This window comes from Mytilus trossulus, chromosome 14 (assembly GCF_036588685.1).
Source record: "Mytilus trossulus isolate FHL-02 chromosome 14, PNRI_Mtr1.1.1.hap1, whole genome shotgun sequence".
In the NCBI taxonomy this organism is placed as follows: Eukaryota; Metazoa; Mollusca; class Bivalvia; order Mytilida; family Mytilidae; genus Mytilus; species Mytilus trossulus.
The window spans coordinates 17,743,377-17,768,299 of record NC_086386.1 but is presented as its reverse complement, the minus strand read 5'-3'; the positions used below and the strand labels follow the sequence as shown (position 1 = coordinate 17,768,299).

Genomic DNA, 24,923 nt, shown 5'->3' with positions numbered 1-24,923 from the left:
TAGTAATTAGTTTATTAGAAAATTAGAAAATTCTGCATTTTTATTACATTAAAGGTAGCTAGTACAAATGTACTATACTTCAATCAAAAAGAGTAAGATTTTTATCCATTAAGGAGGTTCGCTGGTATAAGATTTTTAGAAAAAAAATAAACATTAATTTTTCATTACAAATTTTAGTTATTACCTTAAGTAGTTGTTACTTATCATATGGTACACAAATCATTCCAAAAAATCAATTCGTGTTGGCCCCAGGTGACTTATAAAATGTAGATATCATTGAAAAAGCTCCAAATAATCTCCCTTTGGTGAAAAAAAATGCCCTTTTTTTGCATAAATATTGAAATATCTTTTTAAACTCATCGGTGACCTATATTTTTTTGGTGGTTTTCAAATAATCTGTACATTAACTAAATAATTGTAAAATGTAAGCGATTTCTGTAATTTAATTCTTTTTTTATTTCAATATTACCACTTTTTCTCCTATTAGTTCAACAGAAAAAAGGACATTTACAAAAATGTATGCTTCTTTCGAAAGCAGATTGTGAGTGTTAATGAACGGTGACCCCATTTTTTTATTTCATTTTTCTATTTGGTATGAGATAAAGTTCATTTATAGAAAAATATAGAAATCTTATATTAAATCAAAGATTTGATTTAGACCCCCAAGCCCCCTTAAGTTTTACATTTCTCGTAAGTAAGTCTGCAAATATTATTTTCTTATTTTATAAGATTCAATCAAACATGCAGACTTCAGGTCATGTATTTATTAACAGCAGATCAAAGATCTATACTGCTATAAACACAAAACATATTTCAGCACTCTACAAAAGAGAATAACTCCTGAAACATGATAATTAATTAGTTGTTTTTCTGTAACTTAATTAAATGATCACTGACCTGCTGTTTTTCATACCGCCTTGAATGGAAGCTTATTACACATACCGCCAATTAATTAATATCAACAGAGTACCTGCTTCTAACATTTGATTGAATGAAGAACCAGCAAATGTAAACCTACTGTTTTATCACTATTTTATGTTATTGTCAATGTGTTGTTTTGATTCTGTCTGATCTATAGGCTAGTTACTGATGAGGTTGTTGTATTCTTTGATGTAATTATGGATATATATACAACCAAGTTCAAGTACCTATTGAACAAAAGCATCATTTGCTAGGGTTGGCAAGTTCCCATTTTAAAAATTATATAATATTGAAAAGATAAACATAAATTGACAGCTTCCTAATTCTTGAATCAATACTCTCTTGTTGATTAAAACTTCAAACTCTTAATATTATCACAGACAATCAGTCTCAGAAAACATTTGCTACTATAGCAGATTGTAATCTTTCAACAATATATGCTGGCATAATATAATGCTACTTATAAAAACATTTTTTTTTTAATTCTGAGAAATTTTTCAAAATATTTTACATTTAAATCTTTCTTCCCTTTTTTCCAAAAACCAGAGAGGTGCATGTAGTTTATAGGAAATGAATCATTTACCTTCTTTAAATGAAAAACTACGTAAGTAAATCCTTCCTATAGTATAGTATAATCAACTTTGACAGTTCTGCCAATAACCAAGTGTCTGTGTAGCTAATTAGATTTGTAATAACATCCTTACTATTGTTTTATGTCTCACTTTCAAACAAATCATCAAAATCTAAATATGATGCTGTCATTCTTTGATGTCAAGCCTAATATAAGTTTTTTGTACTATTCACATGTATACATGTAAATTGGTGCATAATTTTCCCACAAAGAAATATCTTTTATATTTTTTCCTTTTAACAGTTCAAGGCAACCTATTCCTAGTTTTGCAAAAATAAAACAAAGGTGTCTTCAACCTATGTCTACAAACAAATTAATATAGGTGTTGTTTTAACAACTATTAATTAATATCAGGTAAAATACAGTTTGTAATTTTAAGCACCTTATTTTTCTCTTTAAAAATTTAAAAACCAAAAGTAAACACTAAATTAATAATAAATAATAGACGAAAAATAGAACATTGAAAAAAAATTAAATGTTATTTTATTTGTGATTTTTTTAAATAATGTTTATCAACAAACAAGCAACACAAGGTACAAAAATTCTACAAACTTTTACAAAAAATAAACACTTTTAATTTCATTTAATCAAAACTTTGTCCACAATTAGCTTTTAATACCAGGCCATGTGTGTCACTATAGCATATTAGTTTTATTATCATATAAATAATTACAAAGACTTCCTTTCATCTTAAAAGTTGCACAATGTCTATAGTACTTATTATTACTCAAGTAATCTTATTAAATCAAGAAAAGTTTAAACACAGATGAGTAGTTGATTAATTGATTGATTGATTGGTGTTTGACGCCTTTTTCAACATTATTGCGCAATTACGTGGCGGTCAGTTTTTATTGGTGGAGAGGAAGTGAGAGTATCCAATTAAACCAAAATCTTCAGTAGGAAACTGACAATTCTAGTCAATTAGGATTGGAGTTGAGTGCACCTGACTAATGCAGGATTCAATCTCAGTGTTGACTGGTGTGTGATACTTCCATAGGTAACACAAGAGTAGGAAAGAATTATATTGCTGAGAGGAAGGAGTAAAACAAAGTTGGTCATGCAAGACACGTTTTCTAAAAAAGATATTGTAGCATGGATTCATAATAATTTCTGGAATACCAAATATTTTTTGTAGTACAGTTGCCTACATTTGCTTAGATCCACTTCTTTTAAACTTTGGTTGATAGTTGATTCATTGGCAATCATAACTCTATCTTTTTATTTTTATATACAGATTTACTCTGAAAAACTAGAGACTCTAGTCCTTCTGATCCATGCTTTGTAAATTGCATTGAATTGTGATAGTTTGTAAAGAATTTTCCCTAAAAATATCCATTTACATGCACATTTTTATTATAGATTATTTCAATTTCCATGAAGCCCCTCCTCTTTTTTTCTGTTTTTTCAGTAAGTCTGACTGTAACAAAGTTAAACCCTCAACTGTACTAGATCATCTAGAAATGTACTATAATTAGCTACAACTAGGTCGAACTGTTTCTTCTAACCTTTTTACCTGTTGAAGAAGTTCCAATAATAGTTATGTTTCTATTACATACAATAACAACTATTGTTTTCAGTAGCGCTGTGAAACAACTTATCTCTGTTATGACATCAAACCTACTTATTTTATGTCTTTGTTTTACATCACAAATGAGTTTACCATACATTATTGTAGAAAACAGAATTTGTACACAACAATGTACCACGTCAGAAATATTTTAAATTTATTATTACAATGCATGTGGAAATATCATTATTTCCTAATTAAAATTCTGCCTCACAGCTAATACCCAAGAAAGTGAACTTTTAGTGAAGCACTGAATGTACCAAGAACTATGAATTGCAGGGGCAGATCCAGCCATTTTAAAAAGGGTGTTTTTACCGACCCAGGATAAAAGGGAGGGGTGGGGGTCAACTAAACTTGTCTAATCAAGTACTGTTCTTGTACTTTTTCGCAAGTACTTATTTTCGCGAGATGTGTATTTCAAACACGTTGACTGGTATTTATTTTCGCGATTTTATAATTTTTGCCTTTCAGTTGAAAGGTTTGATTTAGATTCGCGTGTATTTATTTTCGCGATAATAAACCAAACGTGAAAATAAGTACAATAACAGTAACTTTATCTGTGAGTCAACTCCCATTAGGATACTATAAATCCCTGCCCAACAGATTGATTTGTCTCCCCTTTATCATATTAATTGATTGATGTTTGCTTTACTGTATTACGGATTATAAAGACAATTCTAACATGTTGGACTAGGAATATATTCCTTGTTTGACATCTTCAGGTAATGTTGTACACATGTACAAAGTTTCATCAATATCATCTAGTCATTTAGGAGGACTAGAACGTACCACAGACTGATACCACATGATGCAATATCAAAGTTCCAAAAAAGTAACTAAACGTAAATTGGATAAGTTCAAGATTCAAGAAAAGGACCATGATTACCATTTTTTCTGCACATTTTCAGGTAGATTTCAATAGAACTGTACAAAGTTTCATTAATATCTATCTAGCCCTTTAGAACAGTAGAGCTTACAAAAGACTTATATCATGCATTGCACAGTGAAATGTTTTTGATTATCTCCCCTTTAACATGTAGGACTAGGGTTATATCCCTTAGGAATATCCTCAGAAATGTAAAAAGTTACATCAATATTAGTCTTCCAATGAGCAGTTGATTGATTAGATAACTTACCATTAACCTACCACTAGCATTTCCTAAAACTTACCTTATCAAAAGATAACAGTTAGTTAATGCAGCAGCAGGCCTTAGTCTCACTTTGACAACAAAAGACATAAGTCTTGGCATGGAATATTCAAAATTAAAGTTAAAGTGGGTAATTATACTTCTTGAAAAGAAACCTTAATAGTCTTATAAATGAGGTGTACAAAAATAAGATGTTGTATGATTGCCAATGAAACAACTCTCCACAAGAGACCAAATGAAATTGAAATTTATTATTAACAACCATAGGTCACCTTTACTTACATTGTAGTTTAGGTCTTTCAAAATGAGCAAAACCCATACTGCATAGTGTGTATGAATAGTACATTCATGTACTTATTCACCTTTCTCAGTAAACTATACACACTGTATATATGTAGTTAAGCCTTATGTTTCTCACATATACATTTTTTTGTAGTTAAGCGTAGGTTCTTTCAATCCTTACACATTGGGACATTTACTTGAAATTCTCTCTCTTAAAAAACACATTTGGCCTTTGTTAGTCTTGTATGTTTTTATCTATACAGTTCATTTATATGTTTTGGAGTTTAATGCCATGTCCATTTGCACTGAACTAGTACACAATTTTGTTGAGGGGCCAGCTGAGGACACCTCTGGGCACAGGATTTTCTTGCGGTGTTTAATACCCATTGGTGGTATTCAGCTGTTGTCTGCTCCATGGTCCGGTTGTTGTCTCTTTGAAATATTCCCCATTTCCATTCTCAATTTTATTTATTTAATACCTGTAGGTCTGTTTTCATCCATTTTGTATCTAATCTCTGCTGTGGGCGGAGTCTTGTGTCAGGTGACCAACTCATTTCAATTGTTTATGCAATCTTTACCCCTGAAATCAGAAGCAAAAAATGTACATGTACCAAAGATGATAATTTTTCAGTCGAAAACATACATTTTTTTACATGCTGTTCTTGTGCATCTTTAATTGTTAAAGGGGCACTAGCTGTCAACTTCATGTTCACCGATTTGACTTTAATTCTAATATTTGATTTATAACAATATAAAACATTTATTCAAATTCTAAATAGTATAAAATAAACAATTTACAGGGCATGCAGTTGATAATATATATATATCTTCGTTTCCAGTGTATTTTATTCTAGACCCCATCTAATTAACTAGTGAGGAGGTAGAAGATATTCAGATCTGAAAAACCTGTGTACACATTGCAACTAAGCAGTGTTGAGCTGCTTGCCAAATATAAAGACATTCTGGTAATTGATATTGAAGAATTGTGTGATGAAATGTTTATGTTCATTCAACAAATTGAAAATTCAAAGTATCAACAAATATGACAAACTGCTACATGTACTAGTAAATGACAAAAAAATTATCACAAATTACAACTAAGCACTTTTAAGCTGCTGGCCAAATAAGAAATCATTCGCATGATTATGTTGAACACTTTTCTGAGAAAAGTGAATGAAAACATTCATAGCACCAACTTCTGGAGTGGGGTGTAATAAAAATAAAACTAGTCTAAGGTTTAAAATGTAAAAAATGCATTAAACAACATGAACAACAGCATGAAGGGCACAAAATGCTTGAAATCTTTAAAAAAAATCAGATCATGCTGTAATAATTTAACTTTTGGCCCTTTTCTTGAGTGCAAATTTTATATTTGCCAATTCAAAAGTCTGATTAAAATCAATATTTTGTAAACTGCATGAACAACACAAGCTCAAGTCAGATTCATGAGCAAATATTAAATCTATAATTTTGTTGCTTTTTTCATTTTTTTAAAATTTTGTTTACTATAAGAAAATGTTCATGAGAGTAAAATGATATTGTAAATAATCTTTTGGAATTAAAAACTGTTTTTTTAAATATTTGAAACCCATCAACTTGACATACATTGGTGTATATATACATGTACATGTATATTATATACAAATCATAAACATTTACAAATGTACATGTATGTATATCTGTATATAGCTATAAATTATATAAATGTGTTTGTATACTGTGTACTTAATATTCAGTATCAATTCAGAGCATGGCAGGTCAAGGTTGGTTGTTGTCACACTCCACAACCTTAGAAAAAATATCTAATGTCATATGGATACATAATTCTTTAGTAGAAATATGTATTTCATGTAATTATTTAAATAATTTTGATGTTTAGCTTTAATTGAAATCAGACAGTTAAAAGCTCAGAATGTCAGACATAATACTTCATTGGAGTGTGCTTAAGGAAATTAAGGAATTCCAATGAGGGTGGTAAAGGGTTATTTTCTTGCAACATGTTTTGCTGCATGTATTTGTATTTAACATACAGTCGTGGAAAAGGTTCATTATTCACTGTGTTTTGTGAAATCGGTAAAAAGATCAATGTGCAAACAAATTTTAATTGTTCGTTCATTATGAAATGGCAATTTAATTTTGTGTTCTTCCATGCAGATACCCCTCTTTACGCTCCTCTCCAATAGTTGCATTAATAAAAACATGAACCTATCGATATAAACTGTTCAATATGGGATCCAAAGTCTTCATCATAAACTTTTATAAGTACTGGCCTGGGGATCAAATTAGGATAATTCTAATTTGATCTGTTGGCCTGAAGAGTTGATTTTTACAGGCTTAAAAGCAGGGGCTGCTAAACCTGGGTATGGTTGCACCAATACAAATATTCGACGAATTTTCAACAACATATTTTGTTCAAATAATAAACATTGGGCAGCTAGACAACAATAAGAAAAAAAAATATATTTAGGTACTAGGGCAACCATGAATCAAGGCGAACGGAAACAGATTCCAAAACCAGAGGTGGATTTAGGTTGCTTATCTAGGGAATCACTGAAGCATGAATGGAGCGGGCCCCCTCTTAGATCAATCAGTGGGCCCCACTTAAGAAAATTTCTAGATCCGCCACTGAAAACCTGTGGTTAAGCATGAAGACTATCTGAATCTGTGTGAGTACGTTGTCGATACAAATACTGGCTTTGATACAACAGTTAAGATAGCGTCGCAGATTTATTGTGGGGGGGGGGGGGGGTGAGAGCAGATTTGAAGCTCTCTACGCTTGATGACAGGTTTTTAATTTTCTTAATAAGGTTCATAGTAACTCTGATATATGATAATTAATTATTTTGTCTCTGTTATAATGAAGATAAAAGTATACTTTCAGTACACTTTTAGGACAGTACTTGCAAGTTCTTAAAAGTAATAATAAAATATATTTATGGAATGCAAAGTAACTGATTTGGTCAACAGAACAGGTCAAGACAGTTCCGTTACCATAATTTTTCACAGCTCATGAGAATATATTCAGCAATTTTGAATGTCAGTGAGGGTATAAACAATGTTGTAAGTTGTTAAAACACAAATATTATGACAGTGTAAGATATATTTTGTTTATTTTCGACCTTACCATCCTGCAAAAGCAGAGAATGCGAAGTATAATTTATGCACTTCCGGTCAGACTCTAGTTCTACTTCCTGTTTCAGATGGAAAATCGTCTGCTAAACACAGTTATTTGGCTTTTGTAATCACAAATTACAGTCACATATCATGTTTGGATACAGAATGAAACGTTCTTCCAGGAACATATATATAAAAAGGTTAATCTACTTACAGAATTCAAAATACAGAACTACCAATAATAGATAGAAACACGGATTCAATTTTGAGTTACCTCCCTTATCATATGTTATGCGGAACATTTCTTGGTTTTTCATATTTTCATTTTGTTTACAAATGACAGGATGGCAGAAGTGTCTAGGCCACCACCCCCTAAAAGACCAACGATAATACGTGCCCAGAATACGCTCGATTCTGAAAAAGGTATCATTATTATTGAATGACAGAGTTACAAATCAGTTTATTACTTCTTGAAGTTCTATCCTTTAATGGCTTTTACCAAGTACAATTTCCCCATTCACTACATAGTCATAGACAAATTGATAGAGTTAAAACATGAATGACTAACGCTTCAATATGTCTTAGGGAAGAATAAGCCATGCTTATTTTTTCCTCAAATTTGGCCAACCAGATTTTAGAGTAGGATATATCACCTCGTTTTGTACTTAACTGTCATGTCTCAGACTCATGAATTCAGGACGGTGCCACATGTGGAGCTGGATCTTCTGACCTCAGTGGCGGATCCAAAAATGTTCGCAAGTGGGGCCCCACTGGCTTCCTTAGAGTATACCAGCTCCAGTCATGCTTCAGTAATTCCCTAAATTATCAACTTATTTTTTTCCTAGAAAAAGGGGGACCTAAATCTTTCTCTGCGTCTGCAAGGGGCACCTGAAATCAACTAAAGTTGTTGGTGGGGTTCATTTTATTCAGTCTTTTGTTTTCTGTAATGTTGTATTTACAGTACAGTTGTTTTTGGATTATTTTTTTTGTCAAGGAATGACTGATGATTCAAGTTATGAATTTAAATATTCCTTTGGTATCTTTTGCCTTTTTATACACCATTTACACAGAGATATTTTCATCAATGTTTCATGAAATTGTCTGTAAACTTAAGAGTGCACTTTAAAGTATAAATGTATATGTATCATTATTGCATTAAAAGAACATTTAAGAGCTCACATTGCCTACATAAGATTTTTTTAAATATCTGATTTAAAATTAAATATCATTTTGAAGTTTAAATATATGCATCAAACACATGACACACTTAATGCCATAGTCATAATAGTAATGGAAATATGAAACTATTTTACAGTATGTAACACTTTAAAAATATACATGATATATATGTAAAATGAGTAAGGTCAATGTGAATCACTTGAATTCTCAGATAGAACTGAAGAGGAAGACAAAATATTTTTATACAAAATCATACCTGCCAACTTTTCAAAATGCCCATGGGGGTTTTGCGTGCAAAATGGCTGACCTGGTCCTAGAAAACCTTCATGGGGGTCTTCAAATACATTTTTATGTTGTTTTTTGGATTCTTCATACTATTACAAGCCTACAGCCATTGTAAAATTAATTATTTTGTTTAAAATTGTGGACATAATTGCTCTTTCAAAATTTCAATTTGGGAGCCTCCATGGGGGAAATCCCCCGCAAATAGTGACAGTTGGCAGGTATGCAAAATATTGGACAAAATATTTAAAGAACATCTATCATTGTCTATAAAAATGTTAAACAATGATTTTGAGAACATTTAATGAAATTACAGCTAACATATTGCCTTCAACAATGATCTAAACCCATTTCATATACATGTAGTACACTTTAACAAGCATTCTTACTTTAAAAAAAACTGTTACTGAAAGCTTGTTCAGGACCAATGTTTTGTTTTCCAATATAGCAATCAATACACCTCCATTAGATTTACATATTGTAGTTTAGAAACATAATAAACAGTCTGGGAAAAACTTGAACCAATTGAAACAATGCCGAAAATAAATGCAAAAGGATGAAGGGCCATAAGAATGTTGGAATATGGTGAATTTTTATATATATACATGTATTATAAGTGGAACCATTTACATAAAATTGAAAATGGAAATGGGGAATGTGTCAAAGAGACAACAACCCGACCATAGAGCAGACAACAGCAAGAAAACTTACACAGGACTTAAGGTGGTACCTAACAATACAGGGAGATAACTCTGTAAATTCGTCTAAACGTTTTAATTACGTTGTGTTGTAAAGGGAATATCAAGCTTCTCAATGATCAAAATTGGTGTTTGTCAAACTGCTATTTAACCAGTGTAATTTTTCTGACAAAACGGTTGGTTAAAAATTTTTGAAATTTTTATATTTTTGTTAAAGGGTTAAAGTAAATACATTGTCAAAATTTAATGAAAATTAAACGAGCCAAATTAATTTTAGTGAAAGTGTTGGGTACCACCTTAAGTGTACAGAGATGTAAACTGGTCTTCTATGTGATTGCATTTTTTTTTTTTATAGACAATGAAAATAATGTGGTACCAAGGAGACCTGTTCCACCTACTGGGGGAGGAAGACCACCACCTAAACCACCTAATAGACCACCATCATTTAGAAAAGGTAAGATAAACACTATTGATTTTCCTGATTTAATAAAAACTTGAAAACTTGAACTATCAGGTAATTATACAAATGACAGCATTAGCAAAATTGATTTCAGTACATTGAGTATAAAAAAAGGTTAAAGAAATCTATTGAAAAAAAATCTACACATACATGTATTCTAACTTTTATTTTTTATTAGAGATGATAATTTAAGCAACTCCAACTGTTTAAAAAAATACCTCACTCTGATCCTTTTGGAGAAAAATAACTTGATCTTTTGTTGAAGACATGTAGATCTTTTTTGTCTGTTGTCAAAAATGAGATACTGAGAAAAGAAAAAAAGAAAACTTTCCAGAAAATAAAACAAGAGGAAGGATTTCTTGAACATGAAGCTGTTTGAAAGTCATAACCAGTTTAAGTAAAAAATGGTTTATTTAGCAAATAATATTTTCTTGTAATAACTTATTTTAGATTCACATGAAAAAAAAGAAGAAACAGAAAATGTGCAATTAAGACATCCTGGAAACAAATCTGCTAGACCTTCTTCTGTTGGTAGTAAGGCTGATGGTGCTCCAAAAAGGTAAACAAATGAATTATATGAGTAATTATATTCTTTTGTGAATGTGTGTTGTTGGATGTTTTTGTTAAAAGTATGTAAAATTTCTCAACATTTTACTCATGCCAAAATATAGAGATGCAAAAAGGCTGTGTTAGGAATAATTTAAAATTACATGATATAAGAGGATGTGATATGGTTTTTAATGAGACAACTATTCACTCTAGTTGAAATGAAGAGGCGTTTAGGCAGCTAGAGTTCACTGTACTGGGTTCAACAATAAGAATTTATTTTTGTCACTACACAATGTGATATTGTAAATAGATTTGAAAAAAAACCTGACGAGAACCATTTACAAAATTATCCTGAAAAATGAGGAGTTTTTGAATGATCTGAAATATTTTTTTGTTTATTTGAACCAGGAAATTAGAGATAACAATTGTCTCAGCAAGACCAATGAGTGAAGTAGGTTTCAGAGATACATCTGCAATCAATGCACCATCATCAAAACCAGACAACAAAAATGAATCACCTAAACCAGCTCTGAAAATGGTACCACCTACATCACTTGTACCTCTCAAGGGTTCCCTTCCTCCAAGACCAACCAAACCAGGTTAGTATCTCAAGAATTTATAGAATCTAATAAAAAAAAAATTATATAAGTATAATCTCATATAATGAATAAGAATAAGAATAAGAATAAGAATTTTATTAGTTTGAAATCCAAACAATAGGATTGTTACTAAAATACACAACAAAAAAACAAACAAACAGGCATATTAAAATTACAAAACGATAGTCAATAAACAGTTACACTACAAACATGTAGCATTGAAAGAAAAACAAAAACATAGATTAATAGTATTAATTATAATACTATTTTTGACAGCATGCCTCCTCTTTAAAGTTATGTATTAAAATATTATGCTTATGTATCAAAAAATATGTTATAATATACATTACACAGTTCATATATTGACATTATAATTGTTTCTCTCATTATACATTTCACTTATGTAGTTAACAATGATAAGTAAAATATCACATTCTTCGCAGGAAAATATAAAATCAAATTTATTTTCTTCACTCATGGAATTAAAACAGGGGACAATATTAGAAATTTCATTAAACATTTTGATCCTAGTTTTATTAATTTCTGAACATGTAATGATGAAATGAAATTCATCTTCCAACTCTTTATGGCATAAAGGACATATTCTATTTTCTAGAGCTGTTTTGTTGTATCTTCCACGTTCAACAGCCAACATACTATTACTTATTCTTATTTTAGCATAATTTTTTGTAACATTTTTATCTAAATTCAATAAAAGGTTCTTTTCTAGTTCATACTTAACTTTAAATTTTCTGTAGGTTCTTAGTTTATTTCCATTTATTGAATTATCATCATTAAAGAGACAATTTTTCCAAAATATAATGTAATTTTCATTGAGCTTCTTCACGACGGCTAATAGTAATCGTTTTTTAGAGAAGGTACATTGATTTTCCCAAACATGAGTGAAATTTAATTTTGAAAGTAGCATTTTAACTTTTGAAGCAAATCCATCATTTAACTGCTTGTTAGCTTTATAAACATTATATAACAAAGACTCATTTTCATTTGACTTTAAAATATGTAACCAAAATCCTATAGAAGACTTAAGGGCCTGTATACCAATAGGGTACATTCCCAATTCAGCTAATACAGCTTTATTTACTGCCTTTGAATTAACATTTAGAAGACCTTTCGCAAATTTGATTTGGAGTTTTACTGATTCCATAGATAAATATTGAGATTCAAGAGTTTTGTTGTTCTTCACAATATTTAGCGACCATATCTCACCACAATACAGTAATATTGGACTAACACAAGAATTAAATAGTTTCATATGGGAAGAAACATCCATCTTATCTGAGTAGAGTATTTTTTTAATACAAAACCATGCCTTAGAAGCTTTTTTACATAGGAGATTTACAGCATTAGTGAAAATTCCTGATGGCTTGAATAGTATACCTAAATATTTATTTTCTGTGCAACATTCAATTAATTCATTATTCAATACAAACTGGTCTTTTGTAAGTTTTTTACCACTTTTATTAAATATCATTGTTTTTGTCTTGTCAAGATTGACAGTCAAGTTCCATTTTTCACAATAAGTATTTAACTTGTAATGAAGATTCAATTTTAGCTTTTATTTCAAAAATTTATTAATTATTGAAATTTTTCCATCATAGAGGCATCGTTGAAGATAATATTTTGATGTGTCAGTAATGTAATTTAAAACATATTTTATATGTGTATTTTCAGAATCATTACCACACAACAGACCACCACCACCAGTGCCTACAAGAAAAGATGTTCCTCTACAGCAAGAAAATAAAAATCCAACCATTCTCAGGGCACCTACATCACCCTCACCTAAACCACGCCCACAGAAGTCATCCCCTGAATCTCCATTGGCTAAACCTAGATCTAGTGTTCCTGCTCAAGAATCATCACCTCCTCTGAAACCTCGTAAAAATCCATCTGTTTCTACCCGTCCATTACCACCTACGCCATCTCCCGACAATGGTGAATCAAATCTGGTTATAGAATCTCCTGCAAAACCTCAGCGATCATATACATGGTCAGGTGAAAAGGAGTCCGAAAATGTCTCCCAGTCTTCCATGTCTGACAAACCAAGGAGACCTACAATAATTCGTCCAGCAAAAATGAACAAGAGTATTGAGAAATCTCAAGACAATGATGTGATATCTGTCTCATCCTCCCATCAAAAAGATAGTTTTCCTCCTCCTCAAATAAGAAATTCTGAAAAACCACCTGAAAAGAAGGAAGAAGAGAAAGAAAACAAAAATGATCATCATATTAATCAGATAAATACAAAGAATATGGATACTGAACCACATCATGTTGCAGAAGCTGATGAGAAAAAGAAACCTCCAATAGCTGCTAAACCCAAACCATCAGTTTTACCTAAACCTAAACTTAAACCACAAGTTAACATTTACGCAGAAGACGATAATCAGAATGCAAGTAAAGACCAGACTGAGCTTAATAATTTGAAAGAATCGGTAGTTTCAGATAAAGTTGAAATAAAGAAAACAAGAAAACCGACAATAATTAGAGCAAATGTACCTAAACAACCTTCTGAAGAAACTGTACCGAAAATGGTTGAGGAATCCTCAAATGAAAATTTGGAAAAAGAAATCCCTGAATATGCTGTTGTATTAAAGCCAGCAAAAAACAAATCAGAAATAAAACCTCCAATCATTTCATCTGTTCCATCAGAAAAACCTCCACCTCCCGTCCCAACTAAAAGATTTACTCCACCATCTCCAAAATCTAAAGATGATTTAGAAATCCACAGAAATACAGAGGCAGAAAAAGTTCAACATAGACCTAAACCAATGGCCAGAGCTAGACCTATGACAATGATAGTAACATCATCTTTTAAAAGTGAAACAATGGTCCCATCTAAACCACCTCCTCCAAGTTTTACGGGTTCTAATAAACCATCTCCTAATGCGGCAAGTCCTTCTAAGCCTCCTCCACTTGCAGTGCCACAACTCGCCAGACCACAAAGTAATGCCAGCAAACATCCACAACAAGAGGCTGAAGATGCTGAAGCTGGATCAACCAGGCAAGAGAAAGGTAAGTCTTTATTAGATATATTGTACAAGATGACGAAAAAGAGATTAAACGAATTATTTAAACAATGTAAGAGGAAGAAATTGGTTTATATGGTCTTTAAAATGTGTATACAAACCATCAACACCTCCAAGAGTTGCTGGAAAACAAGTCTCAATTTGTAACTTTATTAAATAGATCTATATACCACATTTTTTTAATGGTAGATATTGTTTTTCTTAAATATTGTTTTAACATATGTACAATGATATAAGGAATTGTTATGTGGTTTTGATTTGATGTTTGATAATTTGGTTTTTGTTTTTTCAGTTCCTCCACCGAGACCTTCACCTGCAGCAAGACCGAAATCCATGTTCCATTCACGCAATATTCATTCAGATGAAGGTAAGTTCAGCAATGAAGTTGAACTGAATTTTGTTTTATATGGGCAATTAAAGTTTGTAATTTGAAATCCAAAGTAGGAGGAATTGAGTTTTTAAAAAAAATGAAATTTAGAAATACAAGAAAGTTTTCCTGTATACTAGAATTGACTGAGACTTTATATTGTATATTCCATCTCTTGTTTTTACACATGAATGGTTGACCTTTATTTTAATTATTTCATTTTCTTCATAAAAGTTATAAATTTTATCTTTTGATATCAAGAATACATATTTGTCTAAATATATCAACCAAGCTTATCTTGTGAAAACATTTCTACTTTCAAAACCATAAGTTTAAAATTTTATATGTGAATATAAAAAGAAGTTTTCTTTCTTACATGTTGTGAGGATTTTTTTTAGGAACGATTTATATAGGATATTAATGTCTTCTAATCTAATTACAAAATGTGCTTTGTGTTGCAGAAAACCTTGATGAATCAAAAGACAAACCAACAAGACCAAAAGCTGGTCCACTAAGGCCATCACATGGACCAGTTAAGTCCCCTGAAACTGATAGTGGGTAAGAAAATAATTTTCAGTTTTGAAGTAATATTAACTGCTACTTGAACAAGATTTTCATTAAAAACAAGACACCAGTCAGCAACTCAGGACACTCTTTGGTGTTCTTTAAACAATTCATGTTGAAAATAATGTAGCTCTGTCAACAGTGATTACATAAAAAAAATTGTTTAATCTCACTCAATAAGATTTTTTTTTATAAAAGTTACTTTAAAACATCTTTCTTTTTTTCAGAAGCTCAACAATAGAGAAAGACAAGAAAATTCCTACTCCAATAGAGGGTAGATATTTTTATGATGCTTAGGAGACTTAATATTTTGTTAATTTGTTTACTTAATTTGCATAATTTTTTGTTTAATTTCTTCTTTCAATTTAGATGGACTCAGTTATTTTATTTTAAATCTCTTTTATTTATATAGCTCCTCACACCTTCAAGTATTTTTAATCCTTTGCTTCAAATAATTGAGTGTCTCAGTCGGTGGAAATCCAGAAAAGAGATTCAGAATAAGGACACACCAAATTTAGAAAGTATTATTTCCATTGGTTTAGATCAGCTGGTTTAGATATAAAGATAAAATGTACTATACGTTATAAAGTGAATACTCATGGACATATTTCTAATGATAACAAAAAGTATCATATGAACAAAAAAATGATCTTAGCTAGGCTAGTCATTTATACTGGTTTCTTGACTCAATGCTAACCTTTGCAAAGCAGAATGATAAAATTACCCTCTCTTTTTGTAATTTTGATTACAACATAAATAATAAAACAGTTTAATTGCATTACACCAATAAAAACTAATCTCCACAAAATAGCACAACAGTGCTTAAAGTGGCATTAAATACCAATCAATCAATAATTATATCTGCATTTTACTAACACAATTGAAGGATTCAGTGCATTTTGCTTACAGCGCCAGGGCCAGATCTGCCTAGTAGACCAGGACCAGGTCATCCTCTATACCACTATATGTTATGTGTACCACATGGTCAAGCTATACACGATTATGATGGAGCTAGCCCAGATGATTTGTCATTTAAGGTTATTACAATTCTTTACTTTGAGAAAGATGCAAACTGCATGCAGTCTTATATATAAGTCCAATCTGAAAAAATCATTCCTGGAAATTTCACAGTTTTAATCTATCTTGAGCAAAAGGCTTTTGATGATTTTTATTTTTGTTAACACTGACATTTCCTTAAGTTTCTGTATTCAATGACCTGACATTCATTTTTATCTTGTTCTTCATAGTGTTTTGACCTGATTACATAATGTCATTTGCAAACACTTGCTTTTTTTAAATATAATGTCTTTAATTTTCTCTTGTGGGGTTAAAAATTTATGGGAAAACTAAATTAATTTCCTATTATGATGAAACATTTATAGTTTGCCTAGCAACTCGGTTACTGTAAATTCAAAAATTATTGTGTGCATTTATTATTGCAATTTTTCAAAAATGCACAAAAATGTGAGTTTAATTATTGTGATTTCGAAAACAATCTTCATACAGATCTACGTTCAAGTTATCAGAATGTGAGTTCTTTTTATTGTGATACTAATCCAGGACTTTTCATTATTCCCATTAAAAAAACTCACATTTGTGTTCAATATTGACAGTATTTCATTAGAACAAAACAAAATTATTTTACAAAATTATATTTAAACTGAATTTTTACAAATTATTGCTTTATAGGCTGATGATATAGTAATATTACACAAAAGGGTAGATGAGTCATGGCTGTTTGGTCAGGTTGGTGAAGCTAAAGGAATGTTTCCACAAAGTTTTATACACATACTGAGACCTTTTGATGGAGAGGTATGTACATGTATGTTAGACTTAAAATTCTAATTGTTTATTGATTCAGCTAAAGCAAAATCAAGATAGACCACTTTCTAGTTAATGTTCTTCACAGTAAAACTTTTCAAATATGCACACCTTTATGGCATCATTTGTCAGATAAAGGGGGTTGCCTGTTTCCCTGTACTATTAATGTTCTTCAAGTGTCTAAGTGATTGTAATTGTGCAGGAAAAAGTGCTGATTATCAATTATAAGAATCTGATTTGATGAATAATTGGTGCAATATAGCATCATATTTTCTCACCACTCACCTAACATGGAAATGGAAGTGACAATGCCCCTAAATTCATGAATGATGTTCACAAAAACCAAAGTTTTTGATGGAAATGCATGGAACTTGAAATTTGTTTTTTGTTTTAGCTTATCAAAGGGCTGCTATGAGCTTATCTCATCACTTGACATCTTCCATCTGTTGTAAACAAATTTAAAAGTGTCCCTATTTAAAGCATCAGTACAAGTATTTCATTATTGTGTCATTGGATTGCTGTCTCATTAGTGTATACACATCTCATTTCATTTTTATGCCCCACCTACGATAGTAGAGGGGCATTATGTTTTCTGGTCTATGGGTCCGTTCGTTCGTCCGTCCTTCTGTCCGTCCGTCTGTTCATCCGTCCGTCCTTCTGTTACACTTCAGGTTAAAGTTTTTGGTCAAGGTAGTTTTTGATGAAGTTGAAGTCCAATCAACTTGAAAATTAGTAAAATGTTCCCTTTGATAAGATCATTCTAATTTTAATGCCAAATTAGAGAATATATTCCAATTTCACGGTCCAGTAAACATAGAAAATGATAGTGCGAGTGGGGCATCCTTGTACTGTGGACACATTCTTGTTTTTTTTTATTTCATAGGGTGTATTTTTTAATGACTTTTTGTGGTTATATCACGTCTTTCCCTGTTGCTCATGTCTTTTTTATTGTAGGTAACTCCACTACCATCACCTTTAGGAAATAAGTCTTCAGACAGTGATTCCTCTCCAGCTACATCTGTTAAAGAGAAAGTAGACACGATTAAAACTGGTCCCCGGTGTGTGGCAAGGTTTGACTTTGATGGAGAAGGAGTTGAAGATCTTCATTTCGAGGAAGGAGATTATATAAGACTAATAGAAAGAGTAGATAGTGAATGGGTCAGAGGAGATCTTGGTGGTAAAGTTGGCATATTTCCTCTGACATTTGTAGAAGTGATTGAAGAATTGCCAGATCTTGCCAGTGACGGGATGAATGAAATGGTACCTTTGGGGGAACAATTTCATGTGAAGGAAACTGAAGATACTGATATAAGACAACATGGAGATACTGATATAAGACAACATGAAGACAATAAGAATAAGGTACACATTTGTAAATGTTTTAAAGATTTAAATGCAGATTACAGTATGAAATTATGAAAATTATTGTATGCAGAAAAAATAAGTGAATGAATTACTGTTACCAAAATTAATTTAAAAAGAGTTAATATGGAAGCTCTAAAGTGGACCACTGTTAAGTTACATTACTTTCAAAAGATTATGATATGTTTTTGTTAACTAACTTGAAGGTATGGTATAAGTAGTGCAGTTTATTTTGATCATTCACTTAATTATTTCTTTATTAGACAGTATTCTTGTGAAATTTTGAAAAAAGTGCATAATCTATAAAAAGACATTTTCAATTTCAGTCAGAAGATAAATGTTTGATGTGTCAAGCCATTGCAGATTTTCCTGGTGAAAGTCCAGATGATTTGAGTTTTAATGAAGGAGACATCATAGACATTATAACAGAAATAGATGAAAATTGGATGAAAGGCAGATTGAAAGATAGAGAAGGCCTATTTCCTGCTAGCTTTGTAATAAGAATAGATAACCATAGTGCTGAAATATCAGGTAAGGATACATGATGAATTCAGCAAATATTTTTGTTCAGAAAAATTTCTCTATCATGTATTTAAGTCCCTTTATGGTGACTTGAAAAACACCGGTACCACTCAGATTACGATTCTACCTTGACAGGTAAGTTTGTATCTAGCCTATAAAATACTTATTTAGCCTTGAGAATTGAAAGGTCAGTTTATCCCATTCATACAAAAGAAGTTGGTAAAATTGGCTTCATGCCATTTACCTTGTCCAACATTAAGGTCACTTTATTGTTATTGTGATATTGTTAAAGTACAAAAGAACCCTATATTCTGCCCAATGCTTAAACTTTGTGCATCTTGATTAAATTGTTTAAAATATGTTAATGTTGAATTTTAGGGGTTACTTTCGCCCTTTTTTTTACGTGTTAGTTTTCTTTTCAGATATAAAAAAACTATCGGCTTGACTTAATAGAAATAGACTAAGCTTGCAGGTTCTCTTGTTTTTTGTTTACACCAAATTCTAACGGATTATCAAATTTAGTTGCAAAATATTTTAAAAGAGAGCTGAAATTTTTTTTTTATCTTTTAATGTGAATTGAAGGTTGAATAATTATATGTGAATTAGAATGAAGAAAACATCTTGGTCCCAAAAAAAATCATCAATCAGGATATAAAATTCCAAATATTATTTTTTTTATACTAAAATAAGTTCATATAGAATAAACTTTCTAAGATTTTATTGATTCCTTTTAAATTTAAATCTCAAGCCACTGTTTTGCATGTTTAGGTCATGTCCCAACAAAAAATCTATAAATATGAGAGTACAATGTACTCTAAGCACAAACACATAAGGTCACTGTGAAATAGACATCTAGGACAGGAGCAAACTGTCAGTTATACCAAACCAGTTTGACTAGATGTCTAGATTACTCTTGTAATAACAATGGTGTGGCCTATATTTTGACAATGTAAATAACATGAGGACCTGGATGGTTTTTTTTAATATCTGTATTCTTTAAAGTTTTAGGGCATTTTCTTTTAATAGCCTTGAAATAACTCATTCTGTAAAATTCTCATGAAAATGATTTTCCAGTTACAAGATTATTTATCAATTATGTACATTGATCATGATTATATTATCAGTATTGCATTACAGTTACCTAAGTAACCCTTTATTTTGCACAGTTATTCTTTATACTTTTGCAATGCAGTAAATTATTTTCTTTTCTTTATTTTGATATTCATTTTCTATATTCTCTATTATTTTTTGTTGCTATTACATTTATTCTCTATTCTGTAAACCCCATTCTGAACCTCATAGGTAAACTTCTTTTGTATGAATGGGATAAACTGACCTTTCAATTCTCAAGGCTAAATAAGTATTTTATAGGCTAGATACAAACTTACCTGTCAAGGTAGAATCGTAATCTGAGTGGTACTGGTGTTTTTCAAGCCACCATAATGCCTTTAATGTATCTTGTAAAGGCAAACATAAGTTTTCTGTAAAATTATATTAGATCGAAATATTTATATAAATTAAATTTCAGAAAAGATATAAAAGAAGTATTCTAACAACATTTATAACTAAGACAGCCAAAAATATTTAAAGTTGTTCAAGGATTGGATGCATTTTGATTAATTTATTCCATTAATTACAGCAGTAAATATTAAGATATTTTGTATATTAAGGTTCACCAGTGAAACATGAAGAAGTTGAGAAAGTAGAAAAAGAAACAATTGGAGAAGCGATATATGATTTTGATGGAGAAAACGACAAGGAATTATCATTCAAGGTTTGGTTTTGTCTTTATTAAACCCCCGCTTTAAAAAAGGGGGAGTATACTGTTTTACCTCTGTCTGTCCTTCCGTCAGTCAGTCCGTCCGTCCCATGAATAGTTTTCGTCGCATTTTCTCAGGAACTACAATACAAGGATTTCTGAAATTTGGTTTCAGGGTTTATCTAAGTCAGCTATACCGTGTGATGCGTTTTTAGATTGATTACTTGACAACTTCCTGTTTACCGAACACTTGTATGATTTTACACATGATAGTTAAGTTGAAAATTTTCATCACATTTTTCTCAGGAACTACAATACCAGGATTTCTGAAATTTGGTTTCAGGTTTTATCTAAGTCAGCTATACCGTGTGATGTGTTTTCAGATTCATCACTCGACAACTTCCTGTTTACCGAACACTTGTATCATTTTACACATGATAGCCAAGTTGAAAATTTTCGTCACATTTTTCTCAGGAACTACAATACAAGGATTTCTGAAATTTGGTTTCAGGGTTTATCTAAGTCAGCTATACCATGTGATGCGTTTTCAGATTGATCACTTGACAACTTCCTGTTTACCGAACACTTGTATGATTTTACACATGATAGCCAAGTTTGTCCCATGAATATTTTTCGTCGCATTTTTCTCAGGAACTACAATACAAGGATTTCTGAAATTTGGTTTCAGGGTTTATCTAAGTCAGCTATACCGTGTGATGAGTTTTCAGATTTATCACTCGACAACTTCCTGTTTACTGAACACTTGTATGATTTTACACATGATAGCCAAATTGAAAATTTTCGTCACATTTTTCTCAGGAACTACAATACGTTTTTAGTTTTTCTCAGGAACTACAATGCGTTTTTAGATTGATTACTTGACAACTTCCTGTTTACCAAACACTTGTATGATTTTACACATGATAGCCAAGTTGAAAATTTTCGTCACATTTTTCTCAGGAACTACAATACAAGGATTTCTGAAATTTGGTTTCAGGTTTTATCTAAGTCAGCTATACCGTGTGATGTGTTTTCAGATTCATCACTCGACAACTTCCTGTTTACCGAACACTTGTATCATTTTACACATGATAGCCAAGTTGAAAATTTTCGTCACATTTTTCTCAGGAACTACAATACAAGGATTTCTGAAATTTGGTTTCAGGGTTTATCTAAGTCAGCTATACCATGTGATGCGTTTTCAGATTGATCACTTGACAACTTCCTGTTTACCGAACACTTGTATGATTTTACACGTGATAGCCAAGTCCGTCCCATGAATATTTTTCGTCGCATTTTTCTCAGGAACTACAATACAAGGATTTCTGAAATTTGGTTTCAGGGTTTATCTAAGTCAGCTATACCGTGTGATGAGTTTTCAGATTGATCACTCGACAACTTCCTGTTTACCGAACACTTGTTTGATTTTACACATGATAGCCAAATCAAAAATTTTCGTCACATTTTTCTCAGGAACTACAATACAAGGATTTCTGAAATTCGGTTTCAGGGTTTATCTAAGTCAGCTATACCGTGTGATGTGTTTTCAGATTGATCACTTGACAACTTTCTGTTTACCGAACACTTGTATGATTTTACACATGATAGCCAAGTTGAAAATTTTCGTCACATTTTTCTCAGGAACTACAATACAAGGATTTCTGAAATTTGGTTTCAGAATTTATATAAGTCAGCTATACGGTGTGATGCGATTTCAGATTCATCACTTGACAACTTCCTGTTTACCGAACACTTGCATATTTTTACACTATTAATATTATCCACTTGCTGCGGGGGTATTATCAGTGAGCAGTAGCTCGCAGTTTCACTTGGTTTTTTTTATTATTTTGTAGTAATTAAACCATATTTATACATTTCAACAACTGGCCTTCTAATAACACTTTCCACAATTATTTAGATAAGTGAATTGTCTACCATGTAGATTACAAGGAAAAAAAGAGAAACTGAAGATGGCCAGTGGTTAAAAAATTAATAAAATTGATAATGAAAATATGTTCCCTGTTGAAATTTTTACACTTCCAAGTATTATTCAAATGAAGTAGCTTTTATTTATCTGAAGTAACTTTTTCAAAGAAAAAAAATACTTGAAATTGAACAAACAGATTTATTTATTGCTTTTACAAAGTTCACACTTTTTAATGTAATCACTTGAATGATTCCTATTGTAATAAGACACATCAATTTGACAAGGACTGAAATTTAGGTCACAATGAATATATTTTAAGGGATTAAGGCTTACCATAAAAAATGATCAGGGCAACCTTCTTTTGTTGAAAGCTGTTTACCTCTTAGATATGAGACATGTGACAGTTACTTTACTCAGCCTTTGACCTTTTAAGGAGATATTCACAAATAGCATAATAATCTATATTTTGTATTATAGACTGGAGACCAGATCAGACTAGGGACCAGAGTAGATGGAGCTGAAGACTGGCAGTGGGGAGAATTAAATGGACAGACTGGAATTTTTCCTGCAGCTTTTATACAAATTCTCAGCTAATGATTGTTTCTGCTTAGCCATAAATTCACCGCTATGTTTGAGGGAACAAAACTAGGAGTTATAAAAATCCAGAGACCAGAAATATGATCGTAGTGGGACCAATGATATTGTGAAAATATATTTGGACCAAAATGTCTGTGATACCATAAATCCATAAGTAATAAATGTTGTATAATAATAAACATTGAATATAAAAAAAAGTTGAAGAGAAATATTTTGAACTAGCAATAGATTTGATGGTTATTGACACTTATATCTCCAATTCATTAATGCAAAAGAAAATCCTGAAAATATTTTTATTTCAATTGTTTCCATGGTTATGTTTGAAGTTTATTTAAAACTTTTTTTTTTAAAGCAATGAAATGCTTAAATTTAGAAATGGTTCTCTTCTATGCCGAAATTATTAGAGAAATAGGTTACACATGTATCTAGATTGCTCACTTTTTTTTAACAAAACTTTTTATAAAAATTTATAAGTAACTAACTTAATATCACTCAAAAAATTACCAATATTAGCCATCATGGAATTTCAGTTAAGAATGGAAACCATAAGCAATAATTGTGTGAAATAACAGATTTTGTATATTAGTGTATATCTAGTCGCCTTTATATTAGTAAATAATAGTTTTGTAAACAAGTAATTGAGATATGTGCCTTTACTTTTGAAAGTTATGCATTTATATGCTATGAGATGTTACAATAAGTGCTTTAACATTTACCAATTTTTCCAAAAAAGAGCATATAATACAGTAGCAGATCATGTAATCATGCCTCATAATTTAACAAAGACTGAGATTTGAACTCTATTTTTTTTTAAGCGTATTTTTAGCAGACATGATGGACAAGTAACCCTTAACACAAAAGAATAGTTACCCAACATATAGAATTATCTTTGTTTTCCAATGTAACTTGTGATTTTTGTCAAGCCTGCAACTTTTATTGCAGAAAGCTCGACATAGGGATAGTGATCCGGCGGCGGCTATGGCGACGGCTATGGCGACGGCTATGGCGACGGCTACAGCGGCGGCGGTGTTAGCTCACTTCTTAAAAGCTTTATATTTTAGAAGGTAGAAGACCTGGATGCTTCATACTTTGTATATAGATGCCTCATGTTACGAACTTTCCATCAGTCACATGTCCAATGTCCTTGACCTCATTTTCATGGTTCAGTGACTATTTGAAAAAAAATTAAGTTTTTTTGTAATGTTAAATTCTTTCTTATTATAAGTAATTGGATAACTATATTTAGTATGTACGTACCTTGCAAGGTCCTCATGCCTGTCAGACAGTTTTCACTTGACCTCGACCTCATTTCATGGATCAGTGAACAAGGTTAAGTTTTCGTGGTCAAGTCCATATCTCAGATACTATAAGCAATAGGTCTTGTATATTCGGTGTATGGAAGGACTGTAAGGTGTACATGTCCAACTGGCAGGTGTCATCTGACCTTGACCTCATTTTCATGGTTCAGTGGTTAAAGTTAAGTTTTTGTGTTTTGGTCTGTTTTTCTTATACTATATGCAATAG

The 24,923-nt window shown here is 31.3% G+C and overlaps 2 protein-coding genes across 2 annotated transcripts in view; one reads left to right on the top strand and one right to left on the bottom strand.

The window, feature by feature from the left end:
• Positions 1-7,738, bottom strand: part of LOC134697014 (E3 ubiquitin-protein ligase HERC2-like) — a 104,691-nt gene extending 96,953 nt beyond the window's left edge. Inside the window, exons 1-2 of the mRNA XM_063559022.1 lie at positions 7,674-7,738; positions 5,029-5,129 (exon numbers count right to left, since the gene is read on the bottom strand). Of these exons, the coding sequence (XP_063415092.1) occupies positions 5,029-5,103 (75 nt within the window). The 5' untranslated portion in view covers positions 5,104-5,129; positions 7,674-7,738. The remainder of the gene's footprint in view (positions 1-5,028; positions 5,130-7,673) is intronic.
• Positions 7,739-7,964: 226 nt separating this feature from the next.
• Positions 7,965-23,736, top strand: LOC134697524 (SH3 domain-containing protein 19-like). The gene is made up of 14 exons (XM_063559803.1): positions 7,965-8,086; positions 10,178-10,276; positions 10,733-10,841; positions 11,240-11,430; positions 13,123-14,466; positions 14,773-14,847; positions 15,309-15,405; positions 15,639-15,685; positions 16,321-16,448; positions 17,101-17,223; positions 18,187-18,594; positions 18,921-19,125; positions 20,787-20,890; positions 23,280-23,736. The coding sequence occupies exons 1-14, from the start codon at positions 8,008-8,010 to the stop codon at positions 23,394-23,396; spliced, it is 3,126 nt and encodes a 1,041-aa protein (XP_063415873.1). The 5' UTR covers positions 7,965-8,007; the 3' UTR covers positions 23,397-23,736.
• Positions 23,737-24,923: the final 1,187 nt, after the last annotated feature.

Bases quoted from the DNA above. Each gene is read 5' to 3' on its own strand.
- LOC134697524 (XM_063559803.1), top strand. From the start codon at position 8,008: ATGGCAGAAGTGTCTAGGCCACCACCCCCTAAAAGACCAACGATAATA. The intron at 10,277-10,732 runs GTAAGATAAACA...AACTTATTTTAG, and splicing joins ACCACCATCATTTAGAAAAG to ATTCACATGAAAAAAAAGAA. The intron at 20,891-23,279 runs GTTTGGTTTTGT...TTTGTATTATAG, and splicing joins ACAAGGAATTATCATTCAAG to ACTGGAGACCAGATCAGACT.